The 22260-nt window shown below is 48.0% G+C and overlaps 1 protein-coding gene across 2 annotated transcripts in view; it reads left to right on the top strand.

The window, feature by feature from the left end:
- The first annotated feature begins 1069 nt into the window (after nucleotides 1-1069).
- The window catches only part of SETD7 (SET domain containing 7, histone lysine methyltransferase), a 39432-nt gene continuing 18241 nt past the window's right edge, over nucleotides 1070-22260 (top strand). Inside the window, exons 1-4 of one of the 2 annotated variants that reach the window (XM_036424834.2) lie at nucleotides 1070-1545; nucleotides 10503-10632; nucleotides 18554-18755; nucleotides 21976-22165. In XM_036424834.2, coding sequence (XP_036280727.1) covers nucleotides 1506-1545; nucleotides 10503-10632; nucleotides 18554-18755; nucleotides 21976-22165 — 562 coding nt within the window. In that variant the 5' untranslated portion in view covers nucleotides 1070-1505. Of the gene's footprint in view, nucleotides 1546-8575; nucleotides 9577-10502; nucleotides 10633-18553; nucleotides 18756-21975; nucleotides 22166-22260 lie in introns of those variants that run through there. The other variant, XM_036424833.2, reaches the window with a different exon arrangement.

Below are 22260 nucleotides of genomic sequence, written 5' to 3'. Positions count from 1 at the left end.
GAAACTCACAGGACTCGATAAAAACACCTGGCCTTTAAGCACAAAGCCCAAAAGCCAGGCGTGGCCTCCCTTCCCTCTGCTGGAAGGACTTTGAAGTCTTCTGTTCAGAAAACAAAATGGAACAACTTTCCCTGCGCTCTCCCGCCCCTCCGATGAGCAGTCGCTTTTCTTGGCAGGTGCCCAGAGCAGCACCGGGCCACTCCGCGGCACACTGTGTGCATTTGCATCCATTTAAGCAGCTATTGACGGCCGCCCTTCGTGCCACCTGTAAGAGACAACGCCACAGGGAACGTCCGGTCCGGGACCCGGGTGCCCCGTGACCTTCTCCACTGCAAGAGCCCGAATCTGTGGCATGGTTGCCACTTGGGGAACAGGATGACAGCTGGAGACGTCTCCAGTCCGGGGCGGGAGGCGCAGGAGGGAGAGGCGTGCGGGACGGGGGTCCTTCCTCACCAGGTCCGTTCCCAGGACCACATGGCGAGCAGGAAGCAGTGGGTCTCCCGGGCGGCCGGCTTCCTGCCCGGTACAGAGCCATCGGCCGCCTGACATAGAGCCATCGGCCGCCTGCTTCTGCCGGCTTTCCGGATCACCAAGACGCCCGGCGGCACGCCGGGGTGGGCGCCGCAGCCCGGAGGCAGGAGGGATGGGGCTGGCTGCCGCCTCCTGGACCCGGGGAGCCCGCGCCCTGGTGCGATGCGGCGGCGGCGCCGGAGCACCTGCGCTCCCGCGCGTGCTGCACTCGCGCGGCTCCGGGTGGCAAACGGGGTGAAGCGGGGACGTGGGCGAGAGGAAGCCGAGGCGCCGGAGCGTCGGAAACGCCGCCGGAGCGTCCCTCGCTCTTTGCAGTCTGTCGGGGGCGGGGGCTGCCGGCGGCAGGAGCAGCGCGGCGAACTTCCAAGGGTCCCCGCGCAGCTGGAGGTCGCGGGTGCGGAGCCCGGGAGGGAGAGACCCCTCGACGCCCGGGACCCCAGGACCGCGCGGCGCGCCCGGAGCGCACGGAGCCGCGGAGACGCCGATGGGCCGGGGGGCTGCCCGGCCAGGGCGCCGAGAGCGCGCGGCCCCGGAGTGCCCTCCGCTCTAAGGAGCCTCACTCCTGGGAAGGGACAGGGAGCTGTCAATCAGCGCGGGAGGGAGCGCCCCGGCGCCGGGTGATGTCAGCGGATCAGCTGCTCGCGAACAAAGACGGGTTATCGCCGGAGAAAGTTGCGGCGGCGGAGGAGGCCACGGCGGCACCCCGGAGCCTCGGAGGCGAGGGCCCAGCGGGCGAAGGGAGGAGGGACGGCTGCGGCAGCGGCAGCTGAAGGCCAAGGAATCGAAAGGGCTGTAGAGGGGGAGGCAGTGCGAGTCAGCCCGACTGCTCCTCCTCTTCCTCCTCCTTCTCCTCCTCCTCCTCCAAACTCGCAGGGTTCAGCCCCAGCGCTCGCCCAGCCGCCCGAGCACCCGGAGGGACCGGAGGGACCGGAGGCAGCCGCGCGGCCCCGAGCTGGGCAGCGTCCCCAGCCGCCATGGATAGCGACGACGAGATGGTGGAGGAGGCAGTGGAAGGTACAAGCATCTCTCTCTCCGGGAATCGGGGGAGGGAACGCGGAAGGAGCGGCGGGTGACCCGCGTGACCGCCGCTGTCCCCTCCGCGGGCGGACAGCCACCGCCGGGAGCGCGCCCTGCGCGGCGGGGCGCAGGCCGGGAACCAGCGCGGCCGGCCGGGCCGGGCTCCCGGGAGAGCACGGCAGCTCCAGCCCGCAGCCCGCAGCCCACAGCCCAGCCTCGGAGTTGCGAGCGGTGCCCCACACTCCGGCCTTAGCAACCTTTCAGGGATGGGAGGTGGGGGTGCGCATGGCGACAGCCCCCTGAGACCCGCGGTGTCCGCAGAGCCATGCCCCGGCTCGGTGTGGCCACCCCGAGCCCCTCTCCAGCCGCCAGCAGCCTTCCCTTCCGCTCGCCGCGGGGACCGGGTGGGTTGGCGGCGCAGCGCACGGGGCCGAGCCAGGCACGTGGCAGCCGCGGCCCGGGCGGCCGTTCCTCTGAAAAGATGGAATCGTCGCCAGGCCGGGGACCACGCTCCCGACCCGGAGGCGGCGGCCCTCCCCTCGCTGTCCCCGGGCGAACTCGGCCGCACCGCGCCCTCCCCCTCCCGCTGCCGAGCGGCCGCCGCGCGCCCGGCCCCGGATCGCCGGTGACACTGAACTTTCTGAGTCCGCGCGGCGGCTGCGGGTGATCTCACCGCCTGGGTGTCGGGTTTCTCCGCCCTTTCTCCGCTGGCCCCGCCCCGACTCTCCTCGCCACTTTGTTTTGCCGAGTTTCTCCACCTCTTTTTTTTTTTTTCCCCCTTTGACTAGGTCTAAAAAGCGAGGTGGGGATGTTATACAATCTCGTTGTTTGTATCATGAGATGTTAGGATTTTGTAACCGTGAATACTAGGAGATACTCTTTGGCGTGTTTATTTATTTGATTCTACCCAGCCAGTACGTCGTGATGTGTTGTCATGCCGTATGGTATAATTCCAGGATATGTGTGTGTGTGTTTTTTCTTTCATACATATGCAGTAGACGTATTTGTAAAACTTTAGAACCCAGAATATTTTAAAGTAAGCTTCTAAGTACATAATTTTTAGTTTTTGGTTGGATTGGGTTTCTATCTCATTTGTTTAAACAAATCCTCACAAATGGAAAAGAAAAACAAAGTGGCAATACTGTGCATAAAGACACATAGTTATTGCTGCACTGGAGGCCCGATGCACAAAATCGTGCAAGGGATTCGGCCCTGGCAGCCCCAGCTCATCTGGAAGGACCCCAGGAAGGATGTGGGGAAGGTCCTTTGCTGTCTGGTTAATTAGCATATTAAGCTTTTATTATTATAGATAGTGAGAATTCCATTTTTTTTTGGGGGGGGGTTGTTTTCATAAGACACAATTGACTCCTTTTGCAGTGCTCCAGAGGTCTTGGGTTGAGATTTGAATAATATTTCTGAAATTTCTAAAAGGTATCCATTATAATGTAACTACTGTGTTTCCCTGAAAATAAGACATCCTCAGAAAATAAGACCTACTTACAGGTTTCCTTCTGAGTGAAATATAAGGCATCCCCCGAAAATAAGGCCTCCCCTAGGCTAAACATGAGAGATTTGGTCTACTGATTCTGAAAGAAATGGAGTCACAAGAAATTCACCAGGAAATTCAGGAATTGGATTGTTATGATGATGTTCTAGAAGATGATGACATGATTGTCATTGAATAAATGAGTAAATTCTTGATACTGTAGGATTCACAGTTTGTCTGGTTTGTGTTAACAACTACCGTACTACCGTACTGTATAAATTTCCTTTATTTTCATTTAACAATAAATGTGTACCGTATTCTTCTTCATGGAAAAATAAGACATCCCCTGAAAATAAGACCTAGCGCATCTTTGGGAGCAAAAATTAATATAAGACACTGTCTTATTTTCGGGGAAACAGGGTGTTAAGACATATTTCTTTTTTTAAAAGACATATTTCTTTACCAGCTTCAAAAGGGTGTTTATTGTTTTAATTTCACAATATTGTGAACCTTATCTCTTTATCTCTCTGATAAGCAAAGTCTGTGTTGGGCCTCAATGGGGCCCAAACACATTGAGTCCATCCATTGGGAGCCTTTTTACAACTTAAGTTATTGATTTCTTGTGCCTTCCTGTTATGAAAGATAAACAGGGAAAAAATGCTCTTCTCTTATTGTCAGGGCTTACTCTCATTCTTTAAAGTTTACTTTTACTTGTGCTTGTGAAATTTTAATGCAAACCCTTGGTCATGGGCTGCTCTCCCCAAGTTAAGCAACTCTCCTTTAAAGCTGTCTGGAAATCTAAGTCCATGGTCCCCAGGCTCCTTGTGAACAAGCAACTTCAGAAATATAGCAGTGTTAAAAAGAAAAAAGAAATATAGCGGTGTTGTTTTTGAGCTTGTGCAATTCATAGGAACAGAGAATGTTCTTTATCTAAACGAGGAAGGTTCTGTTTAATAGGGTGACCAGACACATTATTCTCCAAAATCAGGAAATGCTTGAGAATGAGAGGGGTTTAACACTTGTGCTGGTAAAACCAAACCAAACTCACAGCTACAGAGAACAGATCAGTGGTTACGGGAGGGTGAGGAGGTGGGGGCCGGGGAAAGGAATGGAGCAGGTCAATTGTATGGTGACCAGTAGCAATGAGGCTTTGGGGGTGATCACTCTGTAGTGAATACAGATGAATGATCATGTTGATCCCTGAAACCTGTATATGTATATACTTAGGCTGGGATAACGTGAACATTTGGGTCAGTCCAGGGCACATGATCACTCAGTTGTGCCTAACACTAAACAGAGTAACACAGAATCTGTAAAAGTCCTTAGAGGCATCTAAGGCCCAAACTCGCACAGCGTCCAGAGCAGGCGTCCTCAAACTTTTTAAAGTGGGGGCCAGATCACGGTCCCTCAGAGAGCTGGAGGGCCGGACTATATGAACTACTAATTCCTACTGTAACACCTCGGCTGCGCTCACTGCCCAAAAAACCTGGCGGGCCGGATCAGACTCCTCTGCGGGCCGCATGTGGCCCGCGGGCCGTAGTTTGAAGACCCCTGGTCCAGAGTGTACGGGTGCACACACAGGGCATTGCACCAGCAGGCTTTTCTCCAGCCAAGCATGGCTTTCTTAGTGGCATCTGTTATGGTCTTTACTTCACATCTTGCACATGCAGGGGGAACTGGCATAAAGCTAGTCTGAATATCTTGGTATTCAAGTACCAACTAACCTACCTCTCCATCAACAAAGCTCTGTTCTCAGTAGTTTCATTGTCTTAGCTATCATTATTATTATAATTACCATCATCATTATTGTTGCTATAATTGTTTAGTTCTTACTCTGTGCAGGTTCTGTGCTGAATGTTTCATACACACACACACACACACACACACACACACATTCAGTCTTATGAGGTGGGTACTAAGATTATCTGAATTTTACAGAGGAGGAAACTGAGGCATAGAGAAGTTAAGAATTAATCCAAGGCCACCCAGGAGGGTGCAACACAGGCTTGGACTTCCAGAACTCCTCTTCACTGTACCTGACTTTCTTGCTAAATTTGTCATATTTTTTGCTTTTGATGAGTCATCAAATGTATGAAATACTTGGGAATCGGGCCTAGAAGCAACAGTTAAATATTATGTCAGTATCACTCTTTGTCAGTAGTAACTCTTCAGGCTGCTTCTGATAGGGTTTAGTGACATTCAGGGGGAAAATGTATTCAGGGAAGGAAAATTTAACTTAACTCTGTAACAGACATCCTTTTTCTTCCTCTGAAGAAATTTCTTCTGGGGAGCAAATTGGTCTGTTTGTTCAGGACTTGACATGTCTTTTGTCACATCAAACACAGGTCGGTTCTCTGAAGTTCTGAGCTCCCAGGGGTGAATTCCCAAGGGGACCTGGGTGGTGGAGTGTCTCTGTGGGTCTGTGCACCAGCCCTGCTGTCTCTGCAGGGAAGGCAGCTGGCCCTGGGCCTCGGAGGCCAGACCCCCGAGCTCCTGCTGTGGATCTGTAAAATCTTGTGGAGACTCACTGGTTCAGCGAGAAGTGATATAATCTCAAATAAATATATCTAAACAGATGAATGACGGTGGTTGAGAGGAAGTAAGTATTACATCTGGCTCCGGGAAGGAGATGGAGGAGAAAGAGCCCCCAGAGAGGTAGTTGTGTGGGTGAGTTCAGTTGAGCAGAGACTTTGTGAGTAGACACAGAGGGGGGGGAGTATGCAGACACCTCCAGAGACATACCAGTTGGTTCTGCTGTAACAGAGGGCCCGGGACAAAAGCAAAGGGTAAAACAGGAAAGGCGCTGAGTCACCGGCCACGGGCGTGGACTGAGCTGGAAACCATGTGAAGCCATGGGAAGCCGTGGGAATCACCTACAGGGCTCTTTGCAATTATCCCAGTGTGAACTTCTGAGGGCAAGAAAGAATGGAAAGGCCTGGAAACATACAGAAGACAAAAGGGGGAAAACAGAATCTCCAGAACTAAGGAGCCAGAAGGAAAACAAGCATCTCAGTATTGCACTGCCTTAAGCCCCTCAAAACATCAAGAATATTTTAACGGTCCCCCTAACATCGCCTGCCTGTCTCTCATGCTCATGCTCTAGGCTTAGGAAAAATGTGGGGTCCGTGTACCAGCCCTCTCCCTGTGGCCATGCTATAATGTTATGACTAACAGTTGAGCTCTGGTAAAGAATTACTCTCAAAAATCAAATTATGTTTCAACAGCCAGGGTAAATGCATCATCATGAGGGCATGTTCTTTGCACTGACTAGAATAAGCTTGCCTTTTATTATTATTTTTTGTGTGTCAGCAGTTCTAGTCTACAAAACCAACAATGCATGAAAGAATTTCTTGTTCTTAGGGAAACACACACACACTCTCACACACACACCATTCTCAGATCTGTGAGTGAGCCTGAGGCGGGAAGCAGCCCAGTGTCTGATGCCGAGGGAGTCTGCCTTGCCCAGATGATGGACCATCACAGCACAGAACACAGACAGGCCTGGCTCTTGTCAGGATAAGGAGAAAGCTCAGAGGTAACTCACAGGGTGGGGGGGGGAGGGGGAATCTCACCTTCTATCCATTCAGTAGAGAGTGATCCCTAGAACAAAGTAAAAAAGTAGATGTGAGACTTAGCATTTCCCCCCTTTCTCTCACTTCTATAAATATTTTAAGTCGCGCCGCAGACAGGAGCTGGGACAGCACTGTCAGCATGGAGCAGTCATCCCAGGGACGCTCCCGTGCTGTCTGGCCTGCTGTGCAGCCTCTGCTTAGTGGGCACCGGCCTGGAAGGCTGTTGGTTGGCTTGTCGCATTTCAGAAATCAGCCTCCCTCAGAGCAAAGAGGACTAGTGTTTCTCTCTGAGGGAGGGAACACTTGGAAGGGGTAGGAACGCTGTTGCAAGTCCTGGTGGCCCTACAAGGACTATCTTCACAACAAACGCCCTTCCCCTGCTGGACCTGGGACCTGGGGCCTGGGCATACCTACCTGTTTAGAGGTGCCTGGTTCCACCATCGGCAGGGAAGCAGGGCAGTGGGGAGGGAGGGTTCTGCTACCGTGGTTTCCCTTATCCAGAGAGAAAGGGAATGGAAAGACTTGGAGAGAGAAAGGGAATGGAAAGACTTGGGGAAGGGGCATTCAGAGCTATCCATGTGCTTCCTGGGCAAGCCACATGGCATTGGCTTTCTCAACTACACGATGGGCACTTGGGAAATTGCCGTGAGGTTCAATTCACTTCAGGTAACAGGAAAGCACGTAACCCAATGCCAAATGCAGAGTGAGGAACACAGACTTTTTCCTTCTTTGTGCATCAGTTTTCTCTCCATTAAATTGATTATTACCAACAAGACAGCTATCACCTGCTCTATTGTCCAGACGGCATCCGAACAAGACTCTTTCCAGACGTTCCGCTAGCACTGACGTGGGAAGGAGAGGTGAGGAGCAGCAACCCAGTCCCTTCCTTTCTTTGGAAAGTCTCTTTGCTGCTCTTGGTGTTTTATAGATTAAGTTCTACGGCGAGGATAACAGTTTCTGGCTATTAAACATCCACGATGGAAGTCTTAAATGTTGACAACCCTTCATATCTAGCTCCTGTTCATTGATCCTGCTCATGATCCTCCACATCTCCTCCTTCTGGGAGAAAACAACAAACAGGCCAACCAGGGGTCCTGCAATGGGCTGACAGGGAGTTTCAGGACTTGATCACAACAAGCAACCTAACCCTTTAGAATGGTAGGGAAGTGTCAGGTGTCCAAGCACCTCCTTCTGATGCCACTGGAGAAATGACCATCATTCAGCAGCTCCTCTCTCCCTAGCAAGGTCCCTGGACCCCTCTTCACTGACCTGTCGAAAGAGGCATTGAAACAAGTAGCCCTCCTGGAGCGAGGCTGATCCTTTTACTTCCATCCCCATTGGGATCAGTACTGACCCTCAAGTACTTTTAGTGTGTTACATGACACTTTCCATCTTCTCTGCTATCTAAAGTCCACTGCTGATGGTGCATCTACAGTGTTTTATTCAGAAACTAAAGGCTTGGTACACGAAATTTGTGCGGGGGGGCGGGGGGGGCCGGGGGAGGCGGCTCAGCCCAGCCTGCACCCTCTCCAATCCAGGACCCCCTCAGGGGATGTCCAACTGCCGATTTAGGCCCAATCCCCAGGGCCTAAACCGGCAGTTGGGGACATCCCTCTCACAATCCTGGACCACTGGCTCCTAACTGCTTACCTGCCTGCCTGCCTGATCGCCCCTAACTGCCCCCACTGCTCGCCTAGTCACCCTCAACTGCCCCCCCCCATTGGCCTGGTTGCCCCCAACTCCCCTCCCCCCCTGCCAACTTGGTCGCCCCATGCAGCTTACTTGTTCAGTTGTTTGGTCCCTCCCTAATCCCCCTGCTATCCTGGTCACCCCACGCAGCCTGTTCAGTTGTCTGTTCGGTTGTTTCAGTTGCAATGGTCAGTTAGGCTTTTATATATATAGATAGGACAGGCTATTGTGACTGAGGGAAGGAGGAAATGAATTTACATTGGGAGTTTTGTTCCCTTTGATGTTCATGGTTATCATAATATTTCTCTTGATCTAAAGTAGAATAACAAAGATTAACTTTTGAAAGTCTGAAATATGTGAACTGTTTCTTTGGAGAAAGTATTCCAAAAAATTAGTAAATACTTCAATACAAAACTAAAATGAGTGTTCATACCTACATCAAAAATAAATTGCTGAATTCATAGGAATGTGAATAGCTAAATTGAATTTGATCCCAACATTATTTCATAAAAGTAAGTGTTTAGCTGTACCTGTTTTTTAATGAAAATTTTTAAAGCAGATTTAATTTATATTGATGAGAGAAATGTCATCAGTAGATATTTAGAAGATAATTTTCCAAAATGTTTTACATGGCTCAGGTGTCATTGAATTATGTCACATACAGTTGGGTTTTGAACAAAATAAAGCAATTATGGTTTATTTCCCTCCTGACCATTAATTTCCTGGCCCTTGATAGGAAAAAAACAACAACAAAAACCTGTATGAGTGGAAAGGAACTACATAACTGTGATTTATTTAAGTAGCCACATTTTATTGCAATATATTTTCAGTAACATTCTATGCAGAGTAAGATGTAGAAATAAAATAGTATATTTGTCCATTGTTACTTTATGCTTACATAAGAATACAATAAAAATAAAGAGCTTTTTGCTTTTTTATAAGGGTGTTTACTTACCATCTCTTCTAAGCAATGATGTTTTTTTATCGCTTTAGAAGAAATCATTTTAGGAGACTAAAGTGTTCTTTGTGGTGATATGGTTTGTGCTTTCTTTTATGCCTGTGAGCCATCTGGAAGCCACATTTGAGTGTTTAATGTCCATGCACTGCCCACAGTTTTGAATGCTTTTGTATCTCTTCATCCATGACCCCAGGTCATTCACTCACGAAAAAGCCACTAGGTTAATTACTGCCTTGGTTTGCACCCACCTCGGCAAAACCAGCTCACAAGAATGACTGGGAAGACTCTCATAAGTGAGGGGACTCCCGGATTCTGTGAAATATGTAGATAATCATAAAATCCTAAACACTGACTACAAACATGAATGTTAGAATATAGCAGTCTGTGACCCACGCAGAACCAGCATTTTAGAGATCACAGTATCAGAACTGCTGGGGATGTTCCTGATCGCTGCTGAAATGGCCATGTGGCTGCTCCTCGCTGCATTTAAACATAAGCCCTCTGGACACAGTTATAGAGGAGATATGGCAAGGTCATTACTAAACATTCAAGGCTGGAAGATTTTGTAAAATGTAGCAGTAAGTTCAAGGTTAAGCTTAAGTTCAAGCTTAGAAGGACTCCGTTCCCATGTTTAGCACAGTGAGGCATAAAAACATCCGGGCAGTTTTAGAGTCATAGCCACGTCCCTTGTTCGAATGTAATGAACCACAGTGGGGTTTTCCCAGGTCCCCTCGGCTAGCAGCCCTCCACTTCATACTCTATTACACATAAAACCGTACTGAATACTACAATAGTTCTAGCATTAGAAGACTCATTGCAAGGACAGGGTACCTGGCAATAGACTATCAAATGGTGTCATCTCAACTACATGTTGGCGAAGCATCAGTTTGGGGGCCTTCATTCCTAATTTGAGAACTACCGGGTGGGGAAGTACTTGGTGAACGGAACAGGCGCTGCAGACTCTGTGACTGGTAAGAACGCCCAGTCCCCGCGAAAAGACAAGCTTATTTTCGGTTCACATCTGAATGAGTCCAAGTCCCTCCATTGTAGACCCGCCGTTCATAAAGGGCACAGAACAGTCGGGTCGATATGGCTGATGCAGGCGAGGCGAGCAGCCTTTGCTCTCTCCCCTGGAGCAGGGAAGGGACCCTTTGGCTGCTCAGGGGTCTTGCTGGCCGCTTCTGTGCTCCGATGTATCAATGGGGGCACATGCAGATGGTAAGGTTGGCCTTTGATTCCTTTCCTCCAGGGCACCTGGATGACGATGGATTGCCGCACGGGTTCTGCACGGTCACCTACTCCTCCACAGACAGATTTGAGGGGAACTTCGTCCACGGAGAAAAGAATGGACGCGGGAAATTCTTCTTCTTTGACGGCAGGTAGCGCTCACGGTTTTGTTTTATTTCATTTGGGGGAGGGCACCAAATCACTTCTTTGAAAGGGTGATTCACATGAAACAACTTCAGTGGATGTTTGGGTAACAGCTTCGAGACAAGGTAATAGTGAGCCCAACATGCATGCAGGCCCTGCTGTGGGGACCAGGGAAGTCACCCGTGGTTATGGAGAAGCCAGCGAGCGTAAGGCTTAGCTGTCATCACTGCCTCCTAGGGTGTGGTGTGCTTGTCCAAGGGATGCTCTGCAGTGCCGGTTCGAGGGCCCACATCTTAAACAAGTTGGTTAGGTGGTCACCCATTTCTTTGATAGATTTCACCTGCTCGTTCGGGTAATGAGTCTCAAGGACGTGACACCGTGGGCTCATTTGTGTCAGGGGCCGGTTGGTGCAGTTGCAGCAGTGACTGACACGCCTTTTTCCAAGTGTTCCGCACACTCCGTGCCTTAGCCGGCTCTCCCAGACCTCAGGGTCCGGTTTCTTGCTATCCTGAGGGAAGATTCAGCCACCTCGTTGGTTCTGCAGCTTCGTCCATTTCTCAGGCTGCTCCTTCCCCTCCTGGGATCGCTCAGGGAAATGGAGAGGTAGACATAGGAGGTGTACAGCTCGGGCCTCACAGTGCTGGGAAGCTTGTGTTGAGATAGCTGGTCTTTATGTGAGGTGCCCGGATGCTGACGTCAGCACCCGTGTTCTCTGTGTTCTGCCTGTAGTTAAAGGGCTCTCACTGCAGCCGTCTGTTCACTGTGCTCTCCCCTCCTGCGTGCGGGCGCTGTGGGGCAGGAGCGGCTCGCCCTCGGGTGAGGGCTGCAGTGACTGTGGGCCTTTCCTCTTTCAAGAGGAGGTGGGGTTGCTGGGGCTCAGCTTTGCAGCGGTGACTTTTAAGCCATGTCAGCTTAGAAACAACGAGTGGCCACGTGGCTTTGCCGAGCACTCAGAGGAACGAGAGGCACAAAGGGCTGGGTCTTGCAGAAATGGGTTTTGCTAACACCGTCGTGGGGTTCCACCGGACATGGCCCCACTCCCTCGGCGCCTGGCACTGGTGACAGCCTGCAGCTCCTCGCCCTTGGAGTTCCTCAGGAAGGGAGATGTCCAGGCTGGCCACTGAAGGGCGAGCACAGGGACCGGCTTGTGACCCAGAATCCCTTTTCCATAGATGGAGCAGGTGGCTTTTGAAGATATTAACAGTTCCTCGGGCTGTCAATTATCTGAATTAAGGAGGGTGAGAAAAGCAATAAAAACCCATCTTAGAGCTCTTGTGACATGTTACTTTATTTATTTTAAATATGTTTTACTGATTTTTTACAGAGAGTAAGGGAGAGGGATAGAGAGCTAGAAACATCGATGAGAGACAAACATCAATCAGCTGCCTCCTGCACACCTCTTACCAGGGACGTGCCCGCAGCCAATATACGTGCCCTTGACCAGAATCGAACCTGGCATACACACACGCGCGCGCGCACACACACACACACACACACACACACACACACACACACCCCTCTCCCTCCCTCCTCCCCCCAGCGAACCCAACGCTCTATCCACTGAGCCAAACCGGTTTCTGCATGACATATTAATTTAATTAGTCATTCCAAACTTCTCTTTCCCATTACCCCAGACCCCACCCCACCTTATTTATTTATTTGTTTATTTATTTATTTATTTATTTATTTATTTATTTATTTTAGCAGAGCTTTGCTTACAGACTACCATGTTAAATGGGTGGAGAGTTTGCTCGCTTGCTTTTCCTCTGCTTTGAGTCCCTGGTGGCTACGTGAGCCCTTGGTGGACTCTTTTAAGACTTGGAATCAGTGCTTTCTTCTCCCAGGACCCCGCCCCCCGCCAGAGGGACACCTTTCCTGTTCCTCCTTTTCCTATTTCCATAGCCGTGCACTCACTGCTGCCTTCTGGAAAGTATCTCTTTACCTCCTGCTGCAGTTGTTGTTTGATCCATTTCACAAATGTAAGTTATAGAAATGTCCTGCTTCGCCCACAGGACAGCAGTTTCTTTTAGGGCAGAATCTTGTCTGTTTCCTCTTCTGGGCTTCAAAGCACTTTCCCTTAATTTAATACTTAAAAAAATTCTTGCTGAATGAGCGTGGGAGCTGAGTGAAAGTAAAAGTTACCCAGAACACACACACACTCACTCACACACTCACTCATGCTTTAAATCTGGTAGTTTGATAAGCAGAGTTGACTGACTCCAGGAAAACACAGTCCATCAGGTTTGGTTGGTTGTTCATGATAGCTTGGTTGGATTTAGGGTTGGTTACTGGGTTGTTTCACAGACTAGGCTGAGCTTCCAAACCAGTGTGCCCACAATGAGCCGCATGTTAGTTAGTTCCAAAGTATTAGTCTCTCTATCGATACTTTGGGACCCTGAGTGGGGCCCGAGACTCCCTGAGCACCTCCCTTCCTCTGTCACAAAAGTCACCACTGTTGGCAGAAATTTCAAGCTAGTCACTTTTTTTTTTTTTTTAATCACAAAGTATAGAGACAGATTTAGATGGTAACTTTCTAATGTTACGTAAAACCTGAACTCAGGTGTGTGATTTTTTTTTTTTAAACCAACTTATTGAGGTATGATTCACATGCAGAAAACTGTATGTATTTAATGTCTACAACTTGGTGAGTTTGAAGTTAAACATATGTCCATGAAACCATCCCCATAATCGGTGCCATTAGCTGGATGTGGCTCTGGCTTGTGTAATATTAGGGAATCGTGTGTTGTTTTCAGCCTGACTTCGAGACGGAGATGAGTTAATTCATTCCATCTTATTATTGTTATGTTATTGTTGCTTCCCCTTCCCTGCCAATTAGATTTCCAAGTATTATTTCTTGTTCCTGACGTTACTGTCCTGTGCCCATCCTGTTCTGAAGTTGATTTGCTGCATTAATGTCTCTGGCTAAGAGGACTCCTTGTAGTTTATCAATTGGCCAGGTAACCCGGTCGAGGCTGCCCACCCGCTGAGCCACCGGGAAAGGCTGATGGGTTCCAGGGGACAGATCCATGCAGGACTTCTTGTGTTGGCTTTTGAGAAAGTGCTTGGTCACATTGCAGAGAAACTGGAGTAGGAACGGACTGCTGAAGTCATGTCCTCCAGCCTCCCACACAAGGAAGAAAAAGTCCTTCGTTCCTGACAGTCATCCAGCTTTTGTTGGCACCAGACGCAACAAATACATTCATCTGTGTCCTAATAAACAGTCTGATGAAGGCAAACATTTTTGTGACACACGAGGAGAAAGTGGGTGGAGAAGATGGGTAACTTTGAATACCTGTCACTCACTCGCTTGCCTTGCTAACAATCTGTGCAGTTGGTTTTATAATATGATTTCACCTATGGAGAACCTAAGGCATGTAGTAGGTAGCTAACTTGCCCAAGGTCCCCATTAGGAAGGGTTGGAGGTGCCAGTCAATCCAAGGTGAGCTCTGGTGCAGAGCCACCTCCTTCTCATTACATCAGCACCCTCCTCTAACCAGAGCAAGGACACTCCTCTGATCCTGATGGCCTCTCTTCCACGCTTCAACATTACTGGAGGTCGCTCATCAGCTATAATTTTTCAAAGGATCCTGGGGTGAAGTCAGTGACGTTCCTGCAGGTCGGAGCCTAGCAATTGGATGGGAGGTTACTCTGAGGAGCAGCTCAGAGGAGCCCTGTTCTAGCGAGCTGGCCTCTTCCTCGTTGATAGAATGGGGATAGTGACACCTACTGCTCAGAGCTGTTGTGAAGACTGGAGAGAAAACCTGCCAGGACTTAGTAGATGGGAGGGCAGCGGGTAGGCACTCACCGGAAAGTATGGGTTTCTTGTTTCTGTTGCCGTGTATCTGCATGTTCCCAGCTTTGTGGAGATCCAATGGACACAACACATGTAAGTTTAAGGTGTACAGTGTGATGATTTGATACACCCATATATTGAGAAACTAGAGGCGCGGTGCACAAAATTGGGGTGTGGGGGTGGTCCCTCAGCTTAGCCAATGCCTTCTCACAATCCAGGACTCCTCGGGATTTCCGATTGCTGATTTACATGCCTAAACCGGCAGTCGGACATACCTCTCCCAATCCGGGAAGCTGCAGGCACCAGTGACCATACTTTTCATACAGGTGAAAGGCATCTTGCTGTTGTAAGGGCAGCTACATTTTTTTGCCCTGATTATAAAAAGTAGTACATAACATGATCCTTCTGAGGTACTATTACCATTTTCCTCTTCTTATGGGTGGAAAAACTGAAGTAGAGAGAAGTTAAATAATTGGCTTCGTCACACAGTTGTAAGTGTCAGAATCAGGCCTGACCACAAAATGTGCAAGCCAGAGTCCATGCATGTCATCGCTGCATCATCCTGTTTTTTCAGTGTTAGAGTAGCCTTGCCAATTTTAATTTTTAAATCTAAGATACCGTTCCCAATATTTAGGGTAGGGTCCCTGGCCTGGCCAGTGATCAGGGCTGAACTGTGCATAATGCCCCCAAGGCATTTTATATTTTATCCTTATTGTTGTTACTGTTATTAATAGCCGGTAGCAATGACTAGCAGAGTTTTCTTACGATTTGTTTTTCGAGAGCAAAACTGAATCGTCTCTCGAATATTTCAATGTCATCTTGAGCCTTTTTTAAGAATCAGATCCTACAGCCAAGACCGGTTTGGCTCAATGGATAGAGCGTCGGCTTGGGGACTGAAGGGTCCCGGGTTCGATTCCGGTCAAGGGCATGTACCTTGGTTGCGGGCATATCCCCAGTAGGGGGTGTGCAAGAGGCAGCTGATCGATGACTCTCTCTCATCGATGTTTCTAACTCTCTATCTCTCTCCCTTCCTCTCTGTACAAAATCAATAAAAATATATTTTAAAAAAATAAAAAAAATAAAACTATCTGTATATTAAAAAAAAAAAAAAAAAAGAATCAGATCCTACAGACTCATAGATCTTCCATTGAAGGCCATCGGCACAATACACGAGGGGAGCATGGTGGCGCTCCCTTCAGCTGTTGCTCACTCCCTGGAGGAGGCTGGGGCTTCTGGTCAACAGGGTCCCTGCAGATGGTCAGGGTTTGTGGGTTTGTTGTTGACCTTCTTCTTCTTCACTTAGTTTTAAATATTCTAAGAGATCATATACATTGGCATATAAAACAATTCCTAAGACAATGCTTTTTAGAAGAATCACAGTTTAATTTGGTTATGGCTGGGAAATGAAAGTGGAATTATGATTCAATTTAAATTTCCCTCTTGGTTCTCATATGGCTATGCTGCCTGGGGAAGGAAGGGAGCTCACTGGGGGAAGAGAACAGGGGTAATGTCTCATGTGGTAGAAAAACCAGTTAGACCACAAAACCATAAAGGATAGGCCAACACTGTTATGTGATCTACAACCACGTTTGTGTATTCAGATATTAAAGAGGATTTTAAAATGAATGCAGTAATATTTGACTGAAATGCAAATGTGTCCGTTTAGGTAAAAGGGAATGTGACCACACTTTTTTTTTTCTGACTGTGTCCTCCGGGATTTTAAGAGTTTGGTCACATAGGTTTTACGGGGAGAAGCAAGGAAAGCACGGTTTGGAAGCAAAGATGCCAGTACACAAACTAGAGTGAGCAAGGGTTCGAGAGCAGGCGTCAGCACACTTTTCCTGTACAGGGCGAGACCGTCCATATCTTAGGTTTCTTGGGCCACCAACAGTCTCTGTTGCAACTCTTCGGCTCTGCTGTTGCAACACGAAAGCAGCCGCAGAGGATCTGGGAAGGAATGTGCGTGGCTGTGTTCCAGCAGAACTGTATTTACAAAAACAGGCAGCCGGCCGTGGCTTGCCAATCTCCTCTGGAGGAGGAAAGAACTGGAAGGAAAGGTTAGCGCCTTCAGCACCCGGCTGAGAGGCTTCTCTTTTATTTCCTACGTAAGGGAGGGTTTCAGAGCCCTGTCGTTTTCATGCTCTGGAGTGCCTGGCGCAGAAACGTGCCCCTTTTGTCTTCAGATGCCATCCAAGCCGCCATAAATATTTGCCAAGGAAGTGAAGCTGTCTCCTCGGGCAGGTGCTGAAACTCGTGCGGTTTGGTGTTGCTCTCTCCACTGACTCGGAATCGGCATGTGGGCTGCTTATGTCACTTGGGCTGGGAGGAAATAGCAGAACATTTTTAAGAATCTGGTCAATCTGGTTGCCAGGTTTAGCCATAAAAATCCAGGGTAGCCAGTGAAAGTGGCATTTCAGATAAACAACATATCGGAGTGTTGCCATGTCCCATTCAATATTTGGGACATACTACGTTTACTAAAAATGTACTTGTTGTTTATCTAAAATTCAAACATAACTGAGCATCCTAAAATTTACTCCAGCAAGTCTAAGGATGAAGATCAAGGATGAAAGAGTTTTCTGCAATATTTATTGCATCATTATGTCAGTTGATTAATTATCCTTCACCAAGGTTGTATGGGTTTTTTTAAATTGTGGGGAGTCTAATGACAGTCAAATCTCATTAATTCCAACTTTGCTGATTTAGAATTTTTGATGGCTTACACAAGGGTTCTGCTAAAGTGCACCCATTTGTCATTCATAGTACAAACAAACCCGAGAGAGAACTATTTATCTCCTTGGGAGACTACAGATAGTGAAATTGCAATGTAATCAGAGGCCATTGTTATTTGGACTGTACTTTTCATTTAATAATTACAGATCATTCTGTCATCTATTACAGCAAGGCAGGACTTTACCAGGCACGTCAGGTGCAGCTGCCCCAGTCCCCACGGCCCCTTGCATCCACCTGTCATGGGTACACAGTCCTTTGGGCTCTCTTGATTCTACAGTCTAACCTCACATACCATTCGCTACTTAGAAAGCACCCTATAAATGGTGGTTGGTTGTATTCATGAGTGAATGCTAATGACAACATGTTACAATAATCAAACTGTCTGTGTTGCTAAATATCTTACAGTTTAAATTTTAAAAATGATTTGAGTTGGTCTCCCCCCTTATTCCGAAGTTCAGATCACAAAGGGATTCTTGGTAAAGTTAGTTTCATTACACACTGGCCTGTGGTAGACTAGCACTGAGAACATACTATTGAAATTCTGAAATTGTCTTATGAGGAGAGAGAGAGAGAGAGAGAGAGAGAGAGAGAGAGAGAGAGAGAGAGCACTTGCAAAGCCATCCTGAGCACCCTTCTGAGCATTCTTCTACTCTCAGACTATGGGTCTCAAACATGAACAGGCTGCTAATGATTTTGGCAAGCTTTAGCCTGCCATTTTCCTTAGTTGCCCCCATTTTCAGTGATCATGAACACACACACACACACACACACACACACACGCATGCATGCACGCACAAATACATTTCTGTATATCTTCCAAAGAGATGAAAGGGAAATGCAACTTCTCATAAAAAGAGAGAGAGGGGGGAGGGGATTCTTTGGATTGGCAGTCGCTGACAAATAATACATTAATAATTTAAAACAAACATGTAGACATTAACACATTCTAAACCACATCTGTAATATTAGAGACCACTACATACAAGCCAACTGCAAGACCCTTGAGTCTACCACTCCTGAGAGAAGTGAGGCCTGAGTGGCTTACACGTGGGCCAGAATGGCTATGGCCAGGCAACTATTGGCATCTGGTCTTGGAGACATACTCGGAGGAGGCCTGTTCTCAGGCTCCACCTGTGGCTTCTTTCTTGTCCATCTCCTCCAGCAGAGAAAAGGGAGTGATAGGAACCAGGAGGCCGGCAATGCAGTCTCCCTCTCTGTTGCTAGACCTTCGCAGTATCTTCCCTAGCAGTACAGCAGCCTTCTGGAGGTTGTGCCGAGTACAGGTCCGTGGTTCTCAGAAGTGATCCTTTCTTTTTGTCCTGAGCAGACACAGAGCATGATCCTTTCTTTTTGGAGAGTTGAGTCACGGCCTGACGATCCCTTTTGTTCTTCTTCTCTCACAGCACCCTGGAGGGGTATTACGTGGACGATGCCCTGCAGGGCCAGGGCATTTACACCTACGAGGACGGGGGAGTTCTCCAGGGCACCTATGTGGACGGAGAGCTCAATGGTCTGGCCCAGGAGTACGACACAGACGGGAGGCTGATCTTCAAGGGACAGTATAAGGATAACATTCGGCACGGCGTGTGCTGGATATATTACCCAGTAAGCCCTGCGACTGCTCATTTTGCTGGAAAGTAGCATGCTTTAAGACAAAGCTTTGTCTCTTCACAATGAAGAGTCAAATGCATTCTCTTCGTCAGAAAATGTGGAGCTGTGAAACTTGAGAACGAAGCCAGGAGTGTGGGAGCTATGTCCTCTCATTGTCACTCCCTCCGACTGAGGTTGTTGGCCCTTCCATCTACTAGGAATTCCTTTTCAGCATTGTTTTTGGAAAAGAGTGATTAATCATGACTAAAGCAAGTTGAGACAAATTGGTTGCGTTATGTTATGAATAAAGATGAAACTATTATTTCTTAAAATATTTCTTTGATATAGTATAGAAAGAGATGGTGGAATATTTCGCTGTTGCATTTAATTTTATTCCATTGCTCAGATGTCAGAACTAAGCCAGCCATTCCTCATCTTTTTGGAGTTTACTAACGCAAAAAGATGTGGCAAATCTCTGGTTGGGAATGAATACTCTTATCTGTTGTTTGCATTTCAAATATCCCATCTGTTGTTGTTGAATTTCCAGAAAATTGTTCAGAAAATAGACCTTAGAAAATATTTTACCTAATGTTTTATTTTGTCCAGAGCTTCAGTCAAAATACATTTTTTTCTTACTCTGAACTCTATCTTCTTATGATTAAAAAGTATTCATACAAGTTGTCTGTTACATGTATAAGAAGAAAAGTAGTCCCAGTAAAGCTACTTACAGATTTTTGTTCTTAAAATAGAAGTTATGTTCTAGAAACGGGGCATAAGGATAGAACATGAAAAAAAAACTATAATTACTGAAGCCTTTACACACTATCTTGGTGGGACCTGCAATAGGTCAGAAGTCCTTTAGCTCCTGCCTGGAAGCGGCAGGAAGAGGGTCGGGTAGAGAGACACACTGTCCCGCTTCAGAAGTAGTTAGAGGGGGTATCTTGCTGCCGATGTGACAAGGATTTTTGAAGCCGGAAAAGTGGGCCTCCCTTCCCTGTGTGTGAATGGGTACCAGGAAGACGCAAACTATGGATTAGCAGGTTCTCCTGCTCCCTGTCGTTTTACTTGTGACTGTGATCAGTTAAGTCCCTGGGGACATCCAAATTGCACTAAGTGAATAGGCCTACCTTACTCCACGCAGTTGCATTTTGAAACCTAAGGGTGCAGCTACGTTTTAGCCTTATCCTCTTATTAAATGCCAAGAGAAGACTCTGCCTTTGCAAGGAAGCTCTGGAGAGTGACGAGCTTGCAAACGAACTTTTGGTTGACAACACTTTCTCTCTCTCTGGTGTCGGTTGGCAGTGGAGGGTGCTAATCCCATCCTTGGGCTCTAAGAAATAGGTGTAAGTGGCAGGGATGTGGGCTTTGTTATGGCAGCGTGGGATTGGCGATGAGGTATGGGCTTCTGCCTTACCCTCTGAACTGGGCACGTGGATCAGCCGCAGACAGAGCAGCTAGGAAGCTGTAGGTTTCCCTTGGGGAGCGGGGCCTGCCTGGGGCACTTTGCCCAGGGGAGGAGGGCTTGCTGCTGTTAACCCCTCACCCAGCAGTGATGTGGGTGTCCAAGGGTGTCAGAGGGGAGGGGTTGAGCAACCCTCCCTGCCACAGCAGAGGAGAAAGTTCTGGTGACACAGAGTCCAAGCAGGAGCAAGGGGAGGAGAAAACAATGATTCTCCCTGCAGTATTTATAAGCTCACGCTAAGGACAGTTTCTTTCTTTCAAAATTTTACCTTGGAACAGTAATGCAGGGTTTTTAATTAAAAATTCATAACCCCTTTAGGAAATAAAAATTGCTGCTTTATCATTCCAGGGGAAAAATCACTTGCCTCCAAAACCAGATGCTTAAAGCATTTAAGAGGGGGGAAAAAAATAGTGAGACCCTCGCAAGACAGAATAAATAGCAATGTTGGCTTTTATTCATTTCGGCCCATTGGAAGCACAAACACCCTAACCCCCGTCAGCTCAGTCATCGCTGAAAGCCTGAAGACAGGTTTTGCCAGAAGTACCATTCTCGTTATGCTGGGTTGTTAAGAAGTGACTCAGGAGGAGAAAGAGCAATGCTATATCCCTGATGCACCTTCTATCCGGGACAAACGCTTCCAAGCACTGTTCTCTGTATGGAAGTGCTGGGTTCGTTTTTTTTAAAATTCATAACCTTTTTTCTCCAAAGAGCAATTAGACGTCAGGGAACCGTACACCATGTACCCGCCACTACTTCCTCCCTCTGGCTCTCAGGAAGAGCAGCATGGGGGTCACGCAGAAGTCACCCTACATCACTGAGCCCTGGAACCTCCGCCTTGGGGACATCACCCATATTCTGGCATTACTGTTGTTATATCAAACCCACCAAGGTCTTAGATTTTCAAAGTCACACCATCAGGACCTTCTGAGTGGCCAAAACATAAATTAAATAAAAATCTCTTGCACCTTTCGATTATTTTTTTAGATTTTTGGGGGCATCCCAGTTCAACTCTAAAAGTATTTATGGATCGCCTACTGTGTCCCTGGCACTTCCCAGGATGTAGAATTCTGACAGCCTCTGCCCTAAAACATTTAATGACCCTTAAGAAGGGAGTAAGTGGCAGTTAAAGAGGACACGCAGCTGGCTGCTCTCGGAGAAGGAGGCCCACGGGAGCCGTAAATAGAGAAGAATGGGGGGAAGACAGTGATGGGGAAGCGAGTGCAATTCCGTTGATCTTTTTTCACTGTTTCTTCTAACTCCAAAAGTTATCCAGAAGTCCCTTGTCTCTTAGAAAATGCAGCCAGCTCTTCACTCATGCACACTAAATTAATTCTTAAGTACATTTGAACTAAAGATGTTCTTAATTGACCAGAAATATCTGAGACTCAACACTGAGGAGATGGTATGGACAGTAGGTAAGACTCACCACATCTGATCATGGCCCCAAGCAGCACAGAGTTCTATGTCCTTTTATTGCTTGTCACTAATATTGCAAACAGGACATATTTGGTTCTTAGACCAAGATGGAGTATCCGTAACTTGTCCCGGATCATCAGGTGCCTCAGCCTCTGCCGCTCTGACTCGGATTTGTGCTGTTTGTCCTCTGGGGCTGGATGTGTTTCTCACTCCCGTGAAGAGCTCTGAGTCCTCAGTCTGCTAGGGTCCATATTCGCGCTCTTCACCGTGGGAGTGCCCAAGAGAAATTTCCTGAAATGCGTGTCACCTGCATCAATACTCTATGTAATTTTTCTGGATTTTGGTTTCTCCCGTCAGGATGGAGGCAGCCTGGTAGGGGAGGTAAACGAAGACGGGGAGATGACTGGAGAGAAGATAGCCTATGTGTACCCGGACGAGAGGACCGCTCTGTACGGGAAGTTCGTTGATGGGGAGATGCTGGAAGGAAAACTGGCTACCCTGGTGTCTACGGAGGACGGCAGGCCGCACTTTGACCTCATGCCTGGAAGTAAGTTGAATGGGCCCCACGTGGGCTGCTCTACTGCCAGAGCAGGTGGTTCGGGCGGGTTTGAGAGAAGTTTGTTTCTTTGTCTGGTCCCCTCA

Source organism: Pipistrellus kuhlii, unplaced genomic scaffold, assembly GCF_014108245.1.
Source record: "Pipistrellus kuhlii isolate mPipKuh1 unplaced genomic scaffold, mPipKuh1.p scaffold_m20_p_8, whole genome shotgun sequence".
NCBI classification, from domain to species: Eukaryota; Metazoa; Chordata; class Mammalia; order Chiroptera; family Vespertilionidae; genus Pipistrellus; species Pipistrellus kuhlii.
The sequence above is the reverse complement of the archived record's forward strand: the minus strand, read 5'-3'. Positions and strand labels throughout refer to the sequence as shown.